Source organism: Chiloscyllium plagiosum, chromosome 30 (assembly GCF_004010195.1).
Source record: "Chiloscyllium plagiosum isolate BGI_BamShark_2017 chromosome 30, ASM401019v2, whole genome shotgun sequence".
Classification (NCBI taxonomy): Eukaryota; Metazoa; Chordata; class Chondrichthyes; order Orectolobiformes; family Hemiscylliidae; genus Chiloscyllium; species Chiloscyllium plagiosum.
The window spans coordinates 39,161,511-39,183,324 of record NC_057739.1 but is presented as its reverse complement, the minus strand read 5'-3'; the positions used below and the strand labels follow the sequence as shown (position 1 = coordinate 39,183,324).

The 21,814-nt window shown below is 46.9% G+C and overlaps 1 protein-coding gene across 1 annotated transcript in view; it reads left to right on the top strand.

The window, feature by feature from the left end:
• Positions 1 to 215: 215 nt before the first annotated feature.
• The window catches only part of slc27a4 (solute carrier family 27 member 4), a 62,704-nt gene continuing 41,105 nt past the window's right edge, over positions 216 to 21,814 (top strand). The window contains exons 1-2 of the mRNA XM_043720438.1: positions 216 to 481; positions 630 to 804. Of these exons, the coding sequence (XP_043576373.1) occupies positions 644 to 804 (161 nt within the window). The 5' untranslated portion in view covers positions 216 to 481; positions 630 to 643. The remainder of the gene's footprint in view (positions 482 to 629; positions 805 to 21,814) is intronic.

Here is a 21,814-nt window from a genome sequence, read left to right as displayed (position 1 = left end):
ATCTTCATTATTGCAAAGGATCTGCGACGTTAACTCGGCTTCTCTCTCCGCCTGTAATCCAGCAACTTGTTTTTTGTTTTATTTTGCAAACGATGCATTGCTTACCTCTTTGAAGAACTACAATTCCCGAAAGCCTCCCTCCTGCCTTGCGCCTATCCCAGGCAGGGTTGGCGGGGGGGGGGGGGGGGGGAGGAGAAGGCTGGCACATTCCCCTGTCAATCAAACCGCCTACAAAGGAGGAGAAGGAAGGTCATGATGACCGGTGCAGGTCGCTAGGTAGCAGAAAGTACACCGTCAGAAGTGACAGACTGCAAGGGAACTGAGCGACTGCTTCTTCCATTTCCCGGATTGGCTTTGCTTTTAAATCACCCGCAAGGCTGAAAAAAAGTTGAATTGCAGAAACGTGGCAATGGGAAATACCCTCGTGTGATTTTTTTTATTGTAAAATTTGGAGATCTGCCGGCTTGCTTGCTCCTTGATTGTGAGATTGAATTCCTTGTTGCAGTCAAACCCTGTCCTTTTTTTTAATTATTTGCAGTTGTTGAAGCCTGTCCTCTTCTGTGTTTGAGAGGGGTTTGTTTTGCTTACATCTTAATTGCCCATCCCCTGTTTCCTGTGTGTGTGTATAGTTTTGGAGGTGACGATGTGGAGACTGGCCACTTGCTCCGTGGTGTTCCTGCTGCTGCGCTCCCTCACCGCTCTGCCGTGGCCGCTGCTCTGCGCCGCTACCTGCGCTCTCTACCTCGCCTCGGGAGGCCGCACGTTCCTGGGCATCTTCTTCAAGACCATCCGCCGGGACGTGCAGTGAGTACATTGCCAGCCCCCTCCCTCAAGGATGGGGAGGGACACCTGGGGTTTAATGCAGCTTCGGTGCGTGGGCGAGGGAGGCAGGGAGGGTGGGGGAATGTTGCATTTCAGTCAGATATTCCCCAGCTTGCGGTCCATGGGGTTGGGGGGGGGGTGAAAACCAACAATAGCCCTCACCCTCTCATCTCCGCAGAGAGAGAGAGAGAGAGAGAGACACACACACTGACCCTGAAAATCTCCCAAGTTCACATCTTTTAATAAAAGCAGAAATTGCTGGAAAAGCTCAGCAGGTTTGGCAGCATCTCTGGAGAGAGAGTTAATGTTTTGGGTAGAGTGAGCCTTCCTCAGGACTGATCTTTTCCCACCTCAGCAGAGATGTTTTTAAGCATGGCCTAGGGGATTTGAACTCTCGCCTCCTGGTCCCTCCTCAGTTAGACTGCACAGCACTGCCCCGGTGAGGAGATGTTTATTGCACATCTCTGGAGGTGGTGGGACTTGAACATAGGCTTCCTGGCTCAGAAGTGTGGTCACTACCACTGTGCCATGAGAGCTCTCTGGCCCTGAGGTAGATGTTTTCCAACCAGGCATGCTTTTGCAGCAGCGCAGTGGCTCAGTGGTTAGCATTGTCCGTGTGTAGTTTGCACATTCTGCCCATGTCTGCGTGGGTTTCCTCTGGGTGCTCTGGTTTCCTCCCACAATCCAAAGATGTGCAGGTCAGGGTGGATTGGCCATGCCGAATTGCCCGATGGTGTTCAGGGATGTGCAGGCTAGGTGGGTTAGCCATGGGAAGTGCAGAGTTGTGGGGCTGAGTCTGTGTGGGAATGTGTTGCTGGAAAAGCGCAGCAGGTCAGGCAGCATCTAGGGAACAGGAGAATCGACGTTTCGGGCATTAGCCCTTCTCCAGAGGGACAGTGTGTATCTGTGGGCCAAATGGCCAGCTTCCACATTGTAAGAATTGCATTTACATGCCTGGGGAGTAGGTGGGACTTGAACCAGGGCCTCCCTTTCCTCTTTAGGCTGAGGTTGAGTTAACCTGCCCTCCCATTGGGGCATCACTTCTCACGGGGCATCCGTTTGGGTGGTGAGTGAGCGAGAAAGAGGAAAGGTTTTATTTTTAACAACAAACGCAGGTATATTTTTTGTGATTGTGAAGGCACCGGGAAAGAGTGCAAACAATATATAAAAGAATTGAGCCAAGGAGATGCAGCCCACGACCCCGAAGTGGGATGTCAAGCTAGGTTTGGGGTCAAGCCCTCTGAGGCAGATCTGTGGCCAACTCTCTCGCCTTCCCCACTGAGTCTTGTCCTTCCATCTCCCCTCTCTCACCGTCAACCATTCCATGGCGGGCAAGTTTCAAGAGTCGTGATAATTTCCAAGCCTCAAAATGGGCCCACAGCACGGGGACACAAATTGGGAAGTGCTGTGATACAGGAATGGCTGGATTGGTGAAGGTGGGACTGTTTTCCTTCATGAAAGAGGAGGTCCTGAGGAGGTTTGACAGAAGTCCTCAATACCATGAGGTCAGGTCCTGAAGGGAGACACTGCTCCCCATTGGCAATCAGTTCCAGAACCAGAGAGAGTCTGGTTGGTGAAAGAAGCAACCACAGAGTGGGGGGGGGGGGGTGTAAATTTTCTTGCTGCCTGAGATTATAGCGGAACATTCAAAAGGAATTTGGATAATTTTCCAAAGATAAAATAAATTGCAGGTTATGTGGGAAAAAGGCAGGGGATGAGGTGATGAACTATAAGAGAGCCGGTATGAACCTGACAGACTAAATGGCCCCCTTAAATGGCCCCCTTACATCCTGTACCCGTTCTATGATGTGTGTCCAATGAACCCTGATGAAGGATGGGAGCGTGAAAGAAATATTCAGACTCCACCAACTTCAGGACATTCCGAAGTATCCACACTGTTGTAATGTAGAAAACATGGCAGCCAGTAGGATCCCACCATTCCCATTACTTGTTGTATTTTTCTTTGTTTGCCCATGGGATATGGGCTTTGCTGGGTAGGCGCCCAGGGTGATAAATGTCAACATCCCACAACCAGATCACTTGTTTGTTTGGACATTAGCTAAAGGCCAAATAAAAGCAAAATATTGCTGGTGCTGGAAATCTGAAACAAACCAAGACAATGGTGGAGAAACTCAGCAGGTCTGGCAGCGTCTTTGGGAACAAAAAACATGAGAGAGAGACAGATGAAGAGCTGCAGGATAAATGTTGATGAGGACACAGTGGCCTCTTTACCACTGTTTGACTCAAATGGTGTCCGCCTGGGAGGGCAGACAGAGACCCCTTATTTGCCTGAAAGGACAGCAGCTCCAACATTGTGGCACTCCTTCAGTATTGCACTGAGGTACCAGTTTTGTGTTCAAAAACATGGAAGTGCGTCTTGAACCTACAATCTTCTGGGTGAAGACTCCAGTGTATTACCTACCGAGCTGAGGATGTCTAAAGGCATTGTTGATACAGAAATTTCTCCTAGTGTGTTCCCCCGTCAGCATTGACAGAAACATGTCTTTGAAATGCATGGCAGCAGACTGGCGAAGGCATTGGGTCGAGAGTGTGGTGCTGGAAAAGCACAGCTGGTCAGGCAGCATCCAAGGAGCAAAAAAAATCAATGTTTCAGGCATAAACCCTTCATCAGGAATGGTTTATGCCTAAAATGTCAACTCTCCCTGCTCCTTGGATGCTGCCTGACCTGCTGTGCTTTTCCAGCACCACACTTTCCGACTCTGACTTTCCAGCATCTGCAGTCCTCCCTTTCACCTGGCGAAGGCATTGGGCAGAGTTTTGAATTGCAGTGGAGACGTTGGTAAAGTGGCCACCCATCATCTCCTCTTTACCCCTACCCCCACCCCCACCCTCACCCCCAAGCACGCACATGCCTACTCAGCTCAGGAGTCGGCAGGAGCCCTTACAACTCTGCCTATGAGGTGCCTGCCTCCTCAGAGAAAGGGGAAGGAGGAAGCAGTTGGGTTAACAGTTGGCAAAGGGAAGAGAAACAGATGGACTATTGCAGTGCTGTGCTCGCAGTGCAGAAGTAGCTGCAAACTTATTGCTCAGTCTGATGAAGATTGTCATCATATTTAAATACATGGCACTTCAATAATGGTGAGGGCAGGGGAGCAACTGTAGCACATGAGAGGTCATTCTGTACCCCAGGAGCTTTAGTGTTCTGCCTGCTTATTCTCTTTTCACAACGCAAGGTGAGGATTTGGGAATGGAGTAATTTCTCCAGGCTCGTAGCATCAAGCAGTTCATGTCAAATAATAGCAAAAAATGTCTATTTATATGACACTGCTTTGAAGTGAAAGAACATCCCAAGGCTCTTCACAAAAGCAGGGTGACACTGCGCCATGTGAAGTTAGATGTCCACAAGCTTGGTCAAGGAGGTAGGTTTTCAAGGAGGGAAGTTGAGGTGGAGAGATGTAGGGAGGAAATTCAAGAGTGTGGTGTCTAGCAGCTGTGCAGTTGTCTGATGGTGGAATGGTTAAAACCAGGAAGGCACAAGAGGCCAGAATTATATAGAGCGGTTGAATAGTAAAGCTCCCAGCCAGTGCACGCCTTCCTCCTTGCAGTCTGGCTTGCATTTGGTTTTAATTTCCGAGCAGTGTTATGTGAAGTGTGTACATTTATATCTGCGCATTGTTGCTGCTGGGGGAGTTTAATGTCACGTTGAAGGGTTTGACTGTGAACTGGAGATAGGGATAGGGCTGCAGCTAATGCATCTGAGGCCTCCAAACCCAGCAAAGGTAGAATTATTCAGCTGCTGAAATCATCATGCTTTTGTTATTTCCTGCTGGCCTGTTGCACTGTCAAGCTAGCTGGCCTCACCAGCTTACATTTCACAACTTGGATTTGTTTTAATCAAGCCTCCTACTACATCTGAACTCCCTCAAAGTCCAGTTTCCCCCCTTGTCCCTGCCTTGTGCATCATTTGATTCCAGTGCAGCCTTTTTAAAAACGCTAACCCTCGTGTTGGAATCCCTCCTTAGTCTTGCCCTTTCAAAACCCCTCGAGGAGCTCTGTGTACCTCTGACTCTGGTTTTTGAGCATCCCCCACTTCCACTGTCTATAGCTGTGTAGCTCTAAACCTCTGGAATCCTCACCTCTTGTTCCTCCTCTAAGGTTCTGCTTAAAGTCTCCATTTTGATCTGGTTATCTAGCACGATATATCCATTTTGTCTCTATGCCAGACAAATATTGACAATGTTTCCGTGAAACACTTCAGGACAAGTTTACTCCAGAGGTGCCATATAAATGCAAGTTGTTGCTGTATAATTTTGTCCTCCCATTGAAGGTCCCAAGGTCACTCTTTGTCTTCTGGTATTTCGCCCAGGTGACGTGTGTGCCTTTAGTTAAAAATCACACAATACCAGGTTATAGTCCAACAGGTTTATTTGGAAGCACTAGCTTTTGGAGCACTGCTTCTTCATCAGGTGGTTGTGGAGCAGGGCCATAAGATACAGAATTTGTAGCAAAAGATTACAGTGTTATGCAACTAAAATGATTGTTGTTAAGTCTTTCACCTTTTAGAATGTGTGCCTTTGCCAGTCTACCCGCTGGTAGATTGTTTGATTGTGATGACTACAGCAGTTGAATAGCACCCTGAATTTGGCTTGTGTCCAAGTGGGGTCAATGTTAAGCAGGGGGAGCTGGATGAAAATGACAGGCAAGGAACGCCTAATGATTTCACTCCTCTCGCATCCTTCCTCAAACCTCCCTCACGCACCAACACTGTCAGAATTACAGACTGGCTTTTATGAGGAAGTCATTGGCTGTCAGTAACACCAAGTGGAGAGTACCGGCTACATTCACGCAACTTAAGATTGTAAAGGCTATGCTGTTCATATGAGGCACTGAGTCACTTCTGAGACAGTGTCAAACCAGTCGCTAATGATCTCTTGGAGAGCATCTACTTACATACTAGCTACTAGTCAGAGTCACAGGAGTCTTACATCACAGAAGGAGACTGTTCATTACACGAGGTCTGCGCCAGACCATTGCAGAGTGTTTTTATCCAAGTAATTTGACCAATCCCCAACTGAACCAGCCTCCATCACATTTCCAGGTACTGCATTCCACAGAGGGTGGTACGTGCATGGAATGAGCTGCCAGAGGAAGTGGCGGAGGCTGGTACAATTGCAACATTTAAGAGGCATCTGGATGGGTATATGAATCGGAAGGGTTTGAAGGGATATGGGCCGGGCACTGGCAGGTGGGACTAGATTGAGTTGGGATATCTGGTCGGCATGGACCGAAGGGTCTGCTTCCATGCTGTACATCTCCTATACCTATGACTATGACTATTTGCTCAGTGAAAACTTTGCTTTTCTTTTCTCAGCTTAGCCTTGCTTTTTTTGTTGTAACTTGCTTTAAGTCTGCGCTGTCTTGTTCATGTCCCGGTAACATGTGGGAACAATTTCTTCATGTGTACTGTATCCAGCCTGCTCCTGATTTTAAGGAATTGGGAATGTCTGAAGGATGTTTGTGGCTGAGGGTTGTAAAAAAAGTTTCTGTCATACCAGTGACTGGGTTACATTGGGACAGTACAGGAGTGCAAATGACCATGACCTATGTAGCTAAGTGTGGCCAACTCAGCCTGGACTACGGATTGAACTTGAGACCTTCCTGACTTGTATCAGACAGCATTACATTGTGCAAAGTCTATTTTAATAATTCACCAGCACTTCATTATAGTCAAGGACATTTGCTTGGTATGTTCCTGAGATCAATTAGTCATCACATCCACATGTTTTCTGAGTGGTTTACAGCGTTTACATCATTAGCACGATTCCCACGTTGTATTTTAATGTTGGTTACAGCTTTACCCACATTATGGAGTTGGAGGTCAGTGCCAGCTAAGAAATTTGGTTGGCTTGTTTGATTAAACCAGATTCAGCTTCTACATGAGAAGGCAAAACGTTACCGGGGGATGAGAAGCTGAATGAAATACCTCCACAGAGGCTGGTATCCCATCACCTAGTCGGCCTTTATTTACATGTGGAGAGTCCTTGACTCTGATCCAGCTCTCGGAGTGAGCAGAGCCTCTGACACTCCTGTTTCTATCTATCAGGCAGGGCTCCCGAATTGGACCAGATTAACCCAATCAGGGAACTCCTATTCTTTTGAGGCCCACCTGGCTGACTTCATTACAGTCACTACATTGTGCCCTGGGACAGATTGGAGGGCTGTTTCAAGGGGCTAACACAGGAATGATGGGCTGACTGGCCACCTTCCACATTGCTAGATTTTCTTACAATTTGGGGAAGTGTTTCCTCTCTTTCTATTTTGATGCGCGGTGATCATTGTTCGTGTTCTCCATTCTCCTAGTTCTTCATTTCTTTTCATTCTTCTGTGGGATGTAGGTGCCACTAGGAAAGCTAGCATCTGTTGCCTGTGCCTCATTTCCCTTGAAATGATTGAATTGCTGGGGCCATTCAGGAGTCAGCAAAGAGTCGTTGTTGTGGGCCTAGAGTCACGTGTCTGCCAGACCAGATTTCCTTCCCAGAAGGACTTTGGTGAACTAGGTGGTCTTTTTGCGACAATCCATGATGGTTGACATGGTCACTGTCACTAGGGCCAGTTTTATATTGCATTCCGAAAGAACTGCAGATGCTGTAAATCGGAGACAAAATTGGAAATTGCTGGAAAAGCTCAGCAGCATCTATAGCAAGAAATTGGAATTGCATTCTGAGAAAGGGTCACTCGAGCTGAATGTTAACTCTGACTTCTCTCCACAGATGCCAGATGTGCTGAGCTTTTCTAGCAATTTCTATCTTTTCTCTCTTTTATATTGTATTCCAGTTGTATTTAAATCCCACCGGCGTCATGGGTGGGATTTGAACCACTGTCCCAAGAGCATTTGCCTTACCTCTGTATTGCTAAGATAATGACATTCCCGCTCTGCCCCATCTCCCAAGACGAGAGACCTCACAAAAGAATTCTTCCATGGGATGTGACGGTCACTGCTCAGGTCAGTATTTATTGTTCATGATGCGATTGCCTCGAAAGAGTGATGATGAGCCATTTCCTGGAGGTGCTGCTGCCTCTGTAGTGAGGGGGTACTGTTCGAAAGGGAGTTCCTGGTGTTTGATCCAGTGACGTAAAGAACAGTGATATATTTCCAAGTCCGGATGGTGTACGGCTCGGAGGGGAACTTTCAGGCAATGGTGGTCCCAAGTGTCTACTGCCTTTGGCTTTTGGAGTTGTAGCAGTCAACAGTTTGGAAGGTGTGGTGTTGCTGCACCTTTAACCAAGTCATATTGTCCTTAGCTTTGTTCCCCAGAGAGGCCGTAAAAGAGACAGACTCCGAAAAGTCTATGTTTGAAGAGTTTTAGGGCCAGTTTGATCATAGCTAACAGATACTGTGTCAGGAAAAAGGCTTTCAAGTTATCACTTATACAATGAAAGGGGACTGGCCTGTTCTCCCAGCTCAGCTTTTCTCTGGTTTGGTTTGGTCTGGCTGTTCACTGAAAGCAGGCAGGCAGTTTTGAACATACTGGACCCAAAAGAAGCAGGTCCATGCTGACTCTCCTCTCTCTCTGACTTCTCCCCTGGAAGACCCTGGGTTTGATTTTACCTTGTTGTGCCAAGGGGTGTTTATGGGGATTGTTACAAGTATTGGGAACAGCATCATTAAGTTGGGATGATCTATTGGGTTATCGGGTAGGTTAGGTTAGGGTGCGGAAAAGGGTAAAGACCACTTGCTGAAGTAGTTGTTCCTGTGTGGCTGGTGCTGGGGGAAGGTCACTGGGACACAGTAGAAGGAAACTTTAACTTGCCACTGAGGAAAGCTGCCAGCTCTGATGTCTGTCTTGTGCCTGAGGGGATTCCTGTATTCTGTTCTCTTTTTGTTTGTGGGGGGGTTCATTTGGTAATCATGGAAATAAATTCTGTTTTGTTTAAACCCTTCTGGAATATCTGTTATACCTGCTGAAAGCAACTAGCAAAGATAGGGTGTGGGCTACTTTCTTGAAATGTTTTAAGGAGGCCTTAACAGTCCATAACAGAGGAGCTTGTACACACTGCTGCCACTGAAATAGAGAACATGGTGCAGGAGTCAGAAAGCTGTGGTGTTAGACAATGTTCACTCCTCATGTCTTTCTCTCAGTTTTTAATTGCAGACTGTGGAATTGGGGCTGACCACATTGGGAGGTGGACATGCTGGCAGGGAGGGTTCTGAAACTTTGCTGTCTCACTGTGGTTTCCTCTTCCCCTTCACGACCTCATTGCTGACGAACCTCTTCAACTTCGAGCAAGAATCCCATCAGGCACAAGACAGACATCAGAGCTGGCAGCTTTCCTCAGTGGCAAGTTAAAGTTTCCTTTTACTGTGTCCCAGTGACCTTCCCCCCAGCACCAGCCACACAGGAACAACTACTTCAGCAAGTGGTCTTTACCCTTTTCCGCACCCAACCATCCTTCTGTAGAGTTCAGTCTGGAGTTTGAAAGGGAGAAGGCAAAATCAGATGTAATGGTGTTACAGTTGAATAAAGGTAATTATGAGGGCATGAGAGAGGAACTGACTAAAATAGACTGGAAGCAGAGGCTAACCGGGAAGACAGTAGAGCAAAAATGGCAGGAGTTTGTAGGTATAATTGAGGACACTGTACAGAGGTTCATTCCCAAGAAAAGAAAGATTAACAGGGGAGGGACTAGACAACCTTGGCTGACAAAGGAAGTCAGGAAATGTATTAAAGAAAAAGAGAGATCCTATAAAGTGGCTAAGAAAAGTGGGAAATCAGAAGATTGGGAAGGATACAAAAGCAAACAGAGGATAACAAAGAGTGTAATAAGAAAGGAGAGGAACAAATATGAAGGTAGGCTAGCCAGTAATATTAAAAATAATAGTAAAAGTTTCTTTCAGGACATAAGAAACAAACGACAGGCAAAAGTAGACATTGGGCCACTTCAAACTGATGCAGGAAGCCTAGTGATGGGAGATAAGAAACTAGCAGGAGAACTTAACAAGTACTTTGCATCAGTTTTCACAGTGGAAGACATGAGCAATATCCCAAAAATTAAAGGGGGTCACGGGGCTGAGTTGAGTATGGTTGCCATTACGAAAGAGATAGTGCTAGAAAAGTTAAAAAGTCATAAAATTGATAAATCTCCTGGCCCCGATGGGATACACCCTAGAGTTCTGAGAGAGGTGGCTGAGGAAATAGCAGAGGCATTGATTGATATCTTTCATGAGTCACTGGAGTCAGGAAAGGTCCAGGATGATTGGAAGATGGCTGTTGTAACCCCCTTGTTCAAGAAAGGATCAAGGCAAAAGATGGAAAATTATAGGCCAATCAGCTTAACCTCGGTTGTTGGTAAAATTCTAGAATCCATCATTAAGGATGAGGTTTCTAAATTCTTGGAAGAGCAGAGTCTGATTAGAACAAGTCAACATGGATTTAGTAAAGGGAGGCCATGCCTGACAAACCTGTTGGAATTTTTTGAAGAGGTAACAAGTAGGTTAGACCAGGGAAACCCAGTGGATGTGGTCTATCTAGACTTTCAAAAGGCCTTTGATAAGGTGCCACACGGGAGGCTGCTGAGCAAGGTGAGGGCCCATGGTGTTCGAGGTGAGCTGCTGGGATGGACTGAGGATTGGCTGTCTAACAGAAGGCAGAGAGTTGGGATAAAAGGTTCTCTTTCAGAATGGCAGCCGGTGACGAGCGGTGCCCCGCAGGGTCCGGTGCTGGGGCCACAGCTGTTCGCAATATATATTAATGATTTGGATGAGGGAACCAGGGGCATTCTAGCGAAGTTTGCCGATGATACGAAGTTAGGTGCACAGGCAGGTAGTACTGAGGAAGTGGGGAGGCTACAGAAGGATCCAGACAGTTTGGGAGAGTGGTCCAGGAAATGGCTGATGGAATTTAACGTGAGCAAGTGCGAGGTCTTGCACTTTGGCAAAAAGAATAAAAGCATAGACTACTCTCTAAATGGTGAGAAAATTAATAAAGCCAAACCACAAAGGGATCTGGGAGTGCTAGTCCAGGATTCTCTAAAGGTAAACATGCAGGTTGAGCCCGTGATTAAGAAAGCGAATGCAATGTTGTCTCTTATCTCAAGAGGGTTGGAATATAAAAGCAGAGATGTACTACTAAGACTTTATAAAGCTCTGGTTAGGCCCCATTTGGAGTACTATGTCCAGTTTTGGTCCCCACACCTCAGGAAGGACATACTGGCACTGGAACGTGTCCAGCGGAGATTCACACGGATGATTCCTGGAATGACAGGTCTAACATATGTGGAACGGCTGAGGATACTGGGATTGTATTCGTTGGATTTTAGAAGATTAAGGGGAGACTTAATAGAGACGTACAAAATAATACATGGCTTGGAAAAGGTGGATGCTAGGAAATTGTTTCCGTTAGACGAGGAGACTAGGACCTGTGGACACAGCCTTAGAATTAGAGGGGGTCATTTCAGAACAGACATGCGGAGACATTTCTTCAGCCAGAGAGTGGTGGGCCTGTGGAATTCATTGCCACGGAGTGCAGTGGAAGCCGGGATGCTAAATGTCTTCAAGGCCGAGATTGATAGATTCTTGTTGTCTCGAGGAATTAAGGGCTATGGGGAGAACGCTGGTAAGTGGAGCTGAAATGCGCATCAGCCATGATTGAATGGCGGAGTGGACTTGATGGGCCGAATGGCCTTACTTCCACTCCTATGTCTTATGGTCTTCTGAGCTTTCTTGAACGGAGCCTCTACTTCTTTGGGGATACACTCCAACCCAGGCTGACACAGCCCGAACCCATTTCACGGCGAAGCTCCACAGTTAGCATTTGGAGGAGGCGATTGTCACTCTGCCATTGGTTGTAGTTGTGCTCTGAGAGAGAGAGAGAGAGAGAGAACAGTGGACCTGACCCAGCAGCTTTCACTCCACAGTGTCCTTCACCGTGACTCCCCCACCCAAATCTGTATTGAGACTGATCCACTGTTTCAGTTCAAAACCTTTGCTTCTCCCTATCAATCTCACTCAAAATAAAACCCACATTTGTCGCTGATGCTGTCCTTTCCTCTCCTACACCTTTAACTCCCGGGATTTGGTAGGGTTTTGCAGAGATGGGGCTAAACTGTCTGACAAAGGAGTAAGTGCTTCACACAAGTGTGGACACAAGACCAGTGCTTAACTTAACCAACTTAAAACAAATATTAATCTGTTTTATTCACTATAGATTCAGACCCATACAGCACAGAAACGGACCCTTCGATCCAACCAGTCCATGCTGACCATAATCCCAAACTAGACTAGTCCCAGCTGCCTGCTCCTGGCCCATATCCCTCTAAACCTTTCCTATTCATGTACTTAAAATTATGTCTTTTAAACATTGTAACTGCACCTGCACCTGCATCCACCACCTCCTCAGGAAGTCCTTTCCACACCTGAACCACTCTGTTTTTAAAAAAAAAGTTGTCCCTCGTGTCTTTTTTTTTAAATCTTTTTCCCCACACCTTAAAAATATGCCTCATAGTTTTGAAAGCCACCACCTTGGGGAAAGGACATCTGCTGTTTTAAGAAAGAGAGTAATGCAATTTCTAGTGCCTTTCATGACCACGAGGTATCTCAGAGTGCCTTTGAACTAATCAAGTACTTTTTGAAATATAATCACTATAGTAAGGCAGGAACTGCGACACTAGATTGATGGGGCTCGATATGCATAGTCAGTAACGTGATAAAGGCAAGATAAGTCTGTAATTTGTGGGCGGCACGGTGCCATAGTGGTTAGCACTGCTGCCTCACAGCGCCAGAGACCCGGGTTCAATTCCCGCCGCAGGCGACTGACTATGTGGAGTTTGCACGTTCTCCCCGTGGGTTTCCTCCGGGTGCTCCGGTTTCCTCCCACAGTCCAAAGATGTGCAGGGTCAGGTGAATTGGCCATGCTAAATTGCCCGTAGTGTTAGGTAAGGAGTAAATGTAGGGGTATGGGTGGGTTACGCTTCGGCGGGTCGGTGTGGACTTGTTGGGCCGAAGGGCCTGTTTCCACACTGTAATGTAATCTAATCTAATCGTGTCTTGTGATGTTGATTTAAGGAATAAATATTGAACAGGGAAGGACCACTTTCTACTTATTGAAGTAATGCCCTGGGATATACTGCGTCTAGTGAGCAGCAGATCTAATCTGAAAGAAAGCACAGTCAACCTTGCAGTACTCCCTCGATACTGCACCAGATTGTCAGGGGTTTGTTTTTGTGCTCAAGCCCTTTTTTCACCTGTGGGACATTGGTTTTGCTGGCTGGGCCTGTATTTTTTTTTGCCTTCTCTCTAGTTGCCTCTTGAGAAGGTGGGAGTGAGCTGCCTTCTTGAACTGCTGCAGTCCACCTGTTGTGAGTTGACTCACAATGCCCTTAGGGAGGGAATTCGAGGATTTTGACCCAGCGACAGTGAAGGAACGGTGAAATATTTCCAAGTCAGGATCGTGAGTGATTTAGAGGGAATCCTGGAGGGGTGGTGATACTATGTATCTGCTGCCCTTCTCCTTCTAGATGGAAGGGGTCATGGGTTTGGAAGGTGCTGCCTGAGGATCTTTGGTGAACTTCCGCACTGCATCTTGTAGATAGTACATTCTGCTGCTGCTGAGTGTCAGTGGTGGAGCGAATGGATGCTTGTGGATGTGGTGTCAGTCAAGCGGGGGCTGCTCTGCCCTGGGTGGTGTCAAGCTTCTTAAATGTTGTTAGGGCTGCACCCATCCAGGCAAGTGGGGAGTATTCCATCACCCTCCTGACTTGGGCCTTGTAGATGGTGGACAGGCTTTAGACATTGGACTTGAACATTGACTCCATGTTGGGTGTTCTAGCAATGGATCTACATCTGAGACACGCTACCACAACCGTACTCTGTTCAGGCAGGATTATTCGGCAATAGAGTTTACAGTTTAATTGTAGGAAAATGTCAGCCATTTATCAGTAAGGCAAAATCTTCAGTTGTACTTCTGCCTGAGATTGGAATTCTTAAACCAGTGACAGCCAATAGGAATGGCCAAACTTAATCCGATTCACAGCCAAAACAGGGGTTCGGCACTGACGTCAGAAATATAACAACACTCCAAACTTCTCTTTTTGTTCCAAGCAGAATTTTTTGGATTGTAAAATTCCGAGTTGGAAAACTCGGGATGTTTCTTGCTGAGCTCTCCCAGAATACTTCCAGGCACAGTGCAATCAAAGGCTATAGGGAATGGGTGTGTGGGAGTGATTCTGTGTGAATGACTGTGCAAGAGAACTAGCACAGCCGTGATGGGTCAAATGGCCTCCTCCTGTGCAGTCCCCAGTTCTGTGAAGCTAACAACAGCTTGCATTTATATGGCGCTTTTAAATATTGAAAGTGACCCTTCACCTTGAGGTAGGATCCTGGGTGAGGGAGTTTTTTTTTCTTCATTTCCCAAAGTGAGAGAGGCATTTAAATGATTCCAGAAAATGGCACTAAGTGGGTGGAATGCTCTGGAATGAATGGTGCTCCAATCGGAGGTGAGAGGGTATGAGAAAGGGGGGGGGATGAGAAATCCAGGAGGGGCTGTCAAGTTGGAGGAGACTTACAAGATGGAGGACAAGATGAGATTGTGGAGTGATTCAAAGGGTTTGCTGAAGAGACTAAGTTCTGTGCCCCGGGAAATGTGGATCAGGAACATGGGTGTAAGAGCCAATCATTTGGCCATTTTTGAGCCTCCTGCAACGTCAGTAAGATCCTAAGTGGCTTTGGTTGTGATCTCCGTTCCACTTTCCTATTTGTTTCCTGCCCTTCTGTCACCCGGTCTCTAGAGTGTAGCAACCTGGCCTTGAATACGTCTGAAGACCCAGCCTCGACTACCCTCTGGGGAAGAGAGCTTCATATTCCAACAACCCTCTGAGTGAAAAGATTTCTCCTCATTCCAGTCTTACAAAGAGAGACCTTTTTTGTTTTAAGAACAGTGTCCCCTAGCACCCCCCCCACCCCACACACACGCATATGCACAAGAGGAAACGTTTTCCCGAAACCCTCCCTGTCAAGCCCCCTCAGGATCTGTCTTTGTTTCAAAAGGGTCACCTACATTTCTATAAACTTTAAGAGGTGGGCCTGACCTATCCAAACCTCATTCATAAGATAGCTCCCCTACCCATCCCAGGAATGAGTCAAGGGGGCATAGGAACAGGAGTAGGCCATTCAGCCCGTCGGGTCTGCTCCACCATTTAATACGGTCATGGCTGATTGAACTTTTCAGTGCATTTTACTCACATTGCCCCCAAGACTCTGTCCAGTACTGGTAATCGGACATCTATCAATCTGTTACTTTAAGTATTCTCTCAGGCTGAGCTACCATGGCCCAAAGATGCCAAAGATTCGTCATCCCATCTCCATCTGAAATTGCATGACCCTTATTTTTAAATTGCGTTACCTCATTCTTGGACTCGAGGGTGTGGTGCTGGAAAAGGACAGCAGGTCAGGCAGCATCCAAGGAGCAGGAAAATCGAAGTTTCAGGAATGATGCCTGATGTAGAGCTTATTCCCGAAATGTCGACTCTCCTGCTCCTCGGATGCTGCCTGACCGGCTGTGCTCTTCCAGCACCACACTCTGGCTCTGATCTCCAGCATCTGCAATCCTCACTTTCTCCTAGTTCTTGGACTCCCAACCTCGGGGAAATGTCCAAGAGTGTTTCTTGGATTTGCAGAGCGTTTCTTTCAATGTACTGCCACCCTTAACATCCTTATTAGCCACTGATAATGCACGCTTCTCACTCACTGGGATAAACCACTAAGTATCACCTTGAAGTTTCCTACTATAACTCTAGCTTTTTAACCTTGTTTCCCAACACTGCTTTCACACTCTCCCCTTACTTGGGCTTTAAACTCCAGTCACTGATACACACTCCTCTTTTTCAGACAGAGCGTGGAAGTTTGGATCTGTCACACCTTGAAACTAGTTGAGAGTGTGGTGCTGGAAAAGCACAGCAGATCAGGAGGCATCAGAGGAGCAGGAAAATCAACATTTTGGGCCAGAGCCCTAAATCAGGAAACCGATTGAAGACCTCTGGCCCGAAACGTTGATATTCCTGCTCCTCGGATGCTGCCTGACCTGCTGTGCTTTTCCAGCACCACACTCTCGACTCTGATCTCCCGCATCTGCAGACCTCACTGACACCTTGAAAGTAGGCTACCCTGTTGCTCTTTCACACAGGCTAACACCTCTGTTAACAAAGCCCACGACAGAGGAATTCCTTGGGGATGAGGCAATAGCTTGTGACTAATCTGGTGTCATGTCAGTCTGTGTGGTTTACCTTCACTTCCTGTTTGAATGAAAATAAATCACCTTTACAAATGAGCTGCAATTAGTGAACGTGGTCTTTCAGAAAGGTCAAATAGACGGTTATCACCTTGTCTCTAACCCAGGAGTATCTGGAAGAGTGGTGAAAATTGTGGGAGTAGCTCAGCAGGTCCAGCAGTATCTGTGGAGAGAGAAAGTGGGGTTAGCATTTTGAATCCAGTGACCCCCCCTCACCCTTTTGACCGAAAACATCTGAAGCTGCCAAGTTGAGGAAAAAAAGTCTCCCATTGATGACGGCTGACATATCTCACCTTGATGTTGAGGAAATGAGCAGAGCACTTGCTCTCTTGGTACAATGTGATGGCTCACTGTTTCACAGCATCCCTACAGTGGGGAAACAGACCATTTGGCCCAACAAGTCCACACTGACCCTCCAAAGAGCAGACCCTTTCCCCCACTCTATTATTTGACTTTTATCCCTGACTGATGCACCTAACCTACACATCCCTGAACACCATCGGCAATTTTAGCATGGCTAATTCATTTAACCTGCACATCTTTGGATTGTGGGAGCACCCGGAGCAAAGCCAGGGAGAATGTTCAAACTTCACACATTCAGTTGCCTGAGGCTGGAATTGAACCTGGGTCCCTGGTGCTGTAAGGCAGTTTCCTTCACATCTCGCTCATTGGTTGCTGTCTGTGTCACCCACCCTCTCCCTGGCCTCTAAAACCTTGTTTTCCCTCCAGTCTCTTCTCCTTTGGTACTTTGCTTCCTATCACTGCACGCCCCCTCAAGCCTGACCGAGAAACTTTGTCCCATGACGATAACACAGGTTAGCTGGCCCCCAGGGAATCAGAAAGGGGGCAGGAGTATAGAGACCTAGCAATGTGTGTCCACATCCTATTGAAGGCAATGGGGCAGCTCAAATTAAGATGGTTAAAAAGGCACATAAAACCCTGCCTTCGTTAGCTGAGGGTTAGCAGATGAATAGGAAAGATACACTGGATATGCTGGTACTGTGTAAACATGAACTAGACTCTCGCACCAATGTTGTGTACATTTACACCAGAGAGTGTGCAGAAGTGATTTAGAAGGTGTTGCCAAGACTGGAGCTACTGAGAAAAAGCTTGATGGTGGGGGGGGGGGTGATATTGTCATTGCCCCAATAATCAGAGAATCCCTACAGTACAGAAAGGGAGAATTCAGCCCTAATCCTCCAAACAGCATTCCACCCATTCCCAGTAATCCTGCATTCCCCGTGGCCAATCCACCTAACCTGCACATCTTTGAATTGTGGGAGAAAAGCAGAGCAAACTCACGCAGACATGGTGAGAATGTGCAAACGCCACACAGACAGTCGCCCGAGGCCGGAACCGAACCCGGGTGCCAGCCGCCGTGAGGCAGCAGTGCTAACCACTGAGTCACGTGCCACCGTGAGGATGTTTTTGTGGATGGCTTTTGTAGATGTTTTGTTGCTACACGTGATTGCTAACTTTTCATGTTGGATCATGATTAGAATCAACACTTAAATAATCGTGAGGCCCAGGTTAATGCTCTGGGAATGTGTCTTCAAATCCAATCATGACAGCTGGTGCAATTTAAAATCAATTAATAATAATCACCGGGAATTGGAAGCTAGTCCCTGTAATGGTGAGCATTTAAGGTATTTTGATTTGCTGCAAAAATTCATTGGGTTCACTAACGTCCTTGAGGCAAGGAAATCTGCTGTCCTTGCCTGGTCTGACCTACGCCGCACCACTGTCGATGACTATCAGCTGCCCACTGAAATGGCCAAGCCTGCCCCTTCAAGGGCATTCAGGGATGGCCAATAAATGCCAGCTTTGCTGTTGACCTCCACAGGAAAAAAAATGGTGTTCTTTTTCTACGGAGTTGGTGAGGCAGAGTCGTGACTTCACTGCATAAAACCTTTAGTTTAATTCCAATAGAATTGAGTGGCCTGGATGGAAGAAATTAATGGGTAACTGATTGTCCTTATCAGAGGGATCAAAAACCAGGGGTCAATGGCTCGAAGTAAATTGGTGGAAGGATTATTGAGCCATAGAGCATGGGAATAGACCTTTGGTCCAACTCTTCCATGCCGACCAGATATCCCAATCTAATCTAGTCCCATTTGCCAGCATTTGGCCCATATTCCTGTAAACCCTTCCTATTCATATACCCATCCAGATGCCTCTTAAATGTTGCAATTGTACCAGCCTCCACCACATCTGCTGACAGCTCATTCTGTATATGCACCACCCTCTGTATGAAAATGTTGCCCCTTAGGTCCCTTTTATATCTTTCCCCTCTCACTCTAAACCTATATACTTTGGTTGTGGACTCCACCATCCCAGGGAAAAGACCTTTTCTACTTACCCTATCCATGCCCCTCATGATTTTATAAATCTCTATAAGGTCACCTCTCAGCCTCTGCTCCAGGGAAAACAGCCCCAGCCTATTCAGCCTCTCCCTATAGCTCAAACCCTCCAACCATGGCACCATCCTTGTAAATCTTTTCTGAACCCTTTCAAGATCAGAAAGGAGGAGCAAACTTCTTATTTTACCCACATGTTGAGGGTATGGAACCCTCTGCCTGGCAAGGAAGGGGGAAGACAGAAAGGATGTTGATAGTGTGGTGCTGGAAAAGCACAGCCGGTCAGGCAGCATCTGAGGAGCAGGAGAATCGACGTTTCAGCCATCAGCTCTTCATCAGGAATGAGGCTTTTGAACCGGGGGCTGAGAGAGAAATGGGAGGAGGGTGTGGTGGGGGGCGTAGTCTGGAATGCGATAGGTAGATGAAGGAGGGGTTGAAAGCTGAGGATGAGACAGGTAGATGAAGGTGGGGGAAAAGGGTGATAGGTCGGAGAGGAGGGTGGAGCGGGTAGGTGGGACAGATGATGGACAGGTCAAGAGGGCGATACCAATTTGGAATTGGGATAAGGTAGGGGAGGGGAAATGAGGAAACTGGTGAAATCCACATTGATCCTGTGTGGTTGGAGGGTCCCAAGGCGGAAGATGAGGTGTTCTTCCTCCAGGTGGCAGATGGTAAGGGTTGGATGTTGATGTCCATTTACGTAGAGCTGTGACCTGTAGGGTTACAGATTGTACAAAAACCCAGCAGTAGGAGTAGGTTATTGGGCCCCTCAAGTCTGTTCGCTAATATCACGACTGACCTGACTGTGATCCTAACTCCCCATTCCTGGTTGCAATCCTATCTCCTGGCTTCCTTGTTGATCAATAAGTGTTTAACTCTGCCTTGAAAACATTCATTTAAGCCAACCCCTGCTCCTACTCCTCGGAACTGGAAGGTCTGTTATTTTGACCTGCTCTACCCGGTTCCACATCATTCCCATGAGACCAAGTATTTATCCTGTCAAGCTCCCTCAGAATCTTCTACGTCTCAGTAAGATCTTATGTTTGTTTTCTCACCTCCAATGAGTACAGGCCCAACCCTTTCCTTTATAAGACAAACCCCTTTAATCAAGTGAAACTTCTCTGAGCTGTTTGCAATGCAGGTTTTTCCTGAAGTACAGAGCTACAAACTGTTCTCCGTACTCAACGTGTAGTCTCACCACTGCCCTGTGGCAAGATATCCCTCCATTTATACACTTTTGGCAAATCTCATTTGCATTGTGGGCGGCGCGGTGGCACAGTGGTTAGCACTGCTGCCTCACAGCGCCAGAGACCCGGGTTCAATTCCCGCCTCAGGCGACTGGCTGTGTGGAGTTTGCACGTTCTCCCCGTGTCTGCGTGGGTTTCCTCCGGGTGCTCCGGTTTCCTCCCACAGTCCAAAGATGTGCAGGTCAGGTGAATTGGCCGTGCTAAATTGCCTGTAGTGTTAGGTAGGGGGTAAATGTAGGGGTATGGGTGGGTTGCAATTCGGCGGGGCGGTGTGGACTTGTTGGGCCGAAGGGCCTGTTTCCACACTGTAATGTAATCTAATCTAATCATTCTACTGCGTTGTTTTTCCTGCATGCTAATTCTTTGTAATTCATGTACAAGGACATGCAGATCTCTCTTGCCCTGTAGCATTCTGCAGTCTTTCTCTACTTAGAGTCATACGGTCATATAGAGTCATATAGTAAAAAGATGTGGCGCTTCATCCTTTTTAAAATCTTTTTTTTCCAGTCTTAAAAATAAATCCGGGAGAAAGTGAGGACTGCAGACGCTGGAGCTCAGAGTCGAGAGTGTGGTGCTGGAAAAGCACAGCAGGTCAGGCAGCATCCGAGGAGCAGGAGAATCGATGTTTTAGATATAAGCCCAAATACTCTCATTTTAAACTCCCCCACCTTGGGGGGGAAAAGTCACCCTATCTATATCTCCCATGATTTTTGTAAACCTCTATAAGGTCACCCCTCAACCTCCTTTGCTCCAGTGAAAATAAGCCCCAGCCTATCCTAATAACTCCAACCATCCTTGGGACCCTCCACCACATGGGATCAATGTGGATTTCACCAGTTTTCTCATTTTATGCCCGAAACGTCGATTCTCCTGCTCCTCAGATGCTCCCAGACTGGCTGTGCTTTTCCAGCGCCACACTATACTTTTCTAACTATCAAAGTAGAAAGTCTCAGATGTTTCCACATATTAAAGGCCCCCTGTGGACTGTTTGTATCTTCACCACTTGCTTTCCGACCTGTCTTCATACTATCATGAAACTTGGCCACAGTACTGCCCATACTTTAATCCAAATCATTAACATAGATCATGCTTAGTGGAAGTCCCTGCACTGAACACTCTCTATCTGCTAGTTATAAATAAAACACACAATATTGGGGTAACTCAGTAGAGGTAAGGCAGCATGTGTGGAGAAGGAAACCGAGTTAACATTTCGAGTCTGGTATAATTTTATTACAGGTAATTTCGACTTGAAATGTTAACTCAGCTTCTCTCTCCATGGATACTACCAGACCTGCTGAGTTTCTCCAACAGTTCCTGTTTTCATTTTGTATTTGTGGCATTCAGTATTTTTCTTTCTTTTTACTAGTTAGAGTTTGCCAATCTGAAAATAATCCATTTGTTCTAACTTGGTTTCCTGTTGTTAGCCAGCTCTTTAACTCTGCCTAGGGTGGCATAGTGACTCAGTGGTTAGCACTGCTGCATCATAGTGCCAGCGACCCGGGTTCAATTCCTGCCTTGGACAACTGTCTGTGTGGAGTTTGCTCATTCTCTCCGTGTCTGTGTGGATTTCCTCCGGGTGCTCTGGTTTCCTCCCACAGTCCAAAGGTTAGGTGGATTGGCTGTGCTAAAGTTGCCCATAGTGTTCAGGGATGTGTAGGTTAGGTGGATTAGCCATGGGAAATGCAGGGTTATAGATAGGAGGGTGAGTCTGGATGGGATGTTCTTCAGAGAGTTGGTATGGACTTGTTGGTGGATTTCCTCCGGGTGCTCTGGTTTCCTCCCACAGTCCAAAGATGTGCAGGTTAGGTGGATTGGCTGTGCTAAAGTTGCCCATAGTGTTCATGGATGTGTAGGTTAGGTGGATTAGCCATGGGAAATGCAGGGTTATCGGTAGGAGGGTGAGTCTGGATGGGATGTTCTTCAGAGAGTTGGTATGGACTTGTTGGGCCGTATGGCTGTTTCCACACCATAGGGATTCTATAATACATTGCCCCAGTACCATGGACTCTTGTAGAATCATAGAGATGTACAGCATGGAAACAGACCCTTTGGTCCAACTCATTTCTTCTGCAATAACCTTTTCGGTGAGACCTCATTCAAATGCCTTTTGCAAATCTACATATACGCCATCTATCGGTTTCCCCGA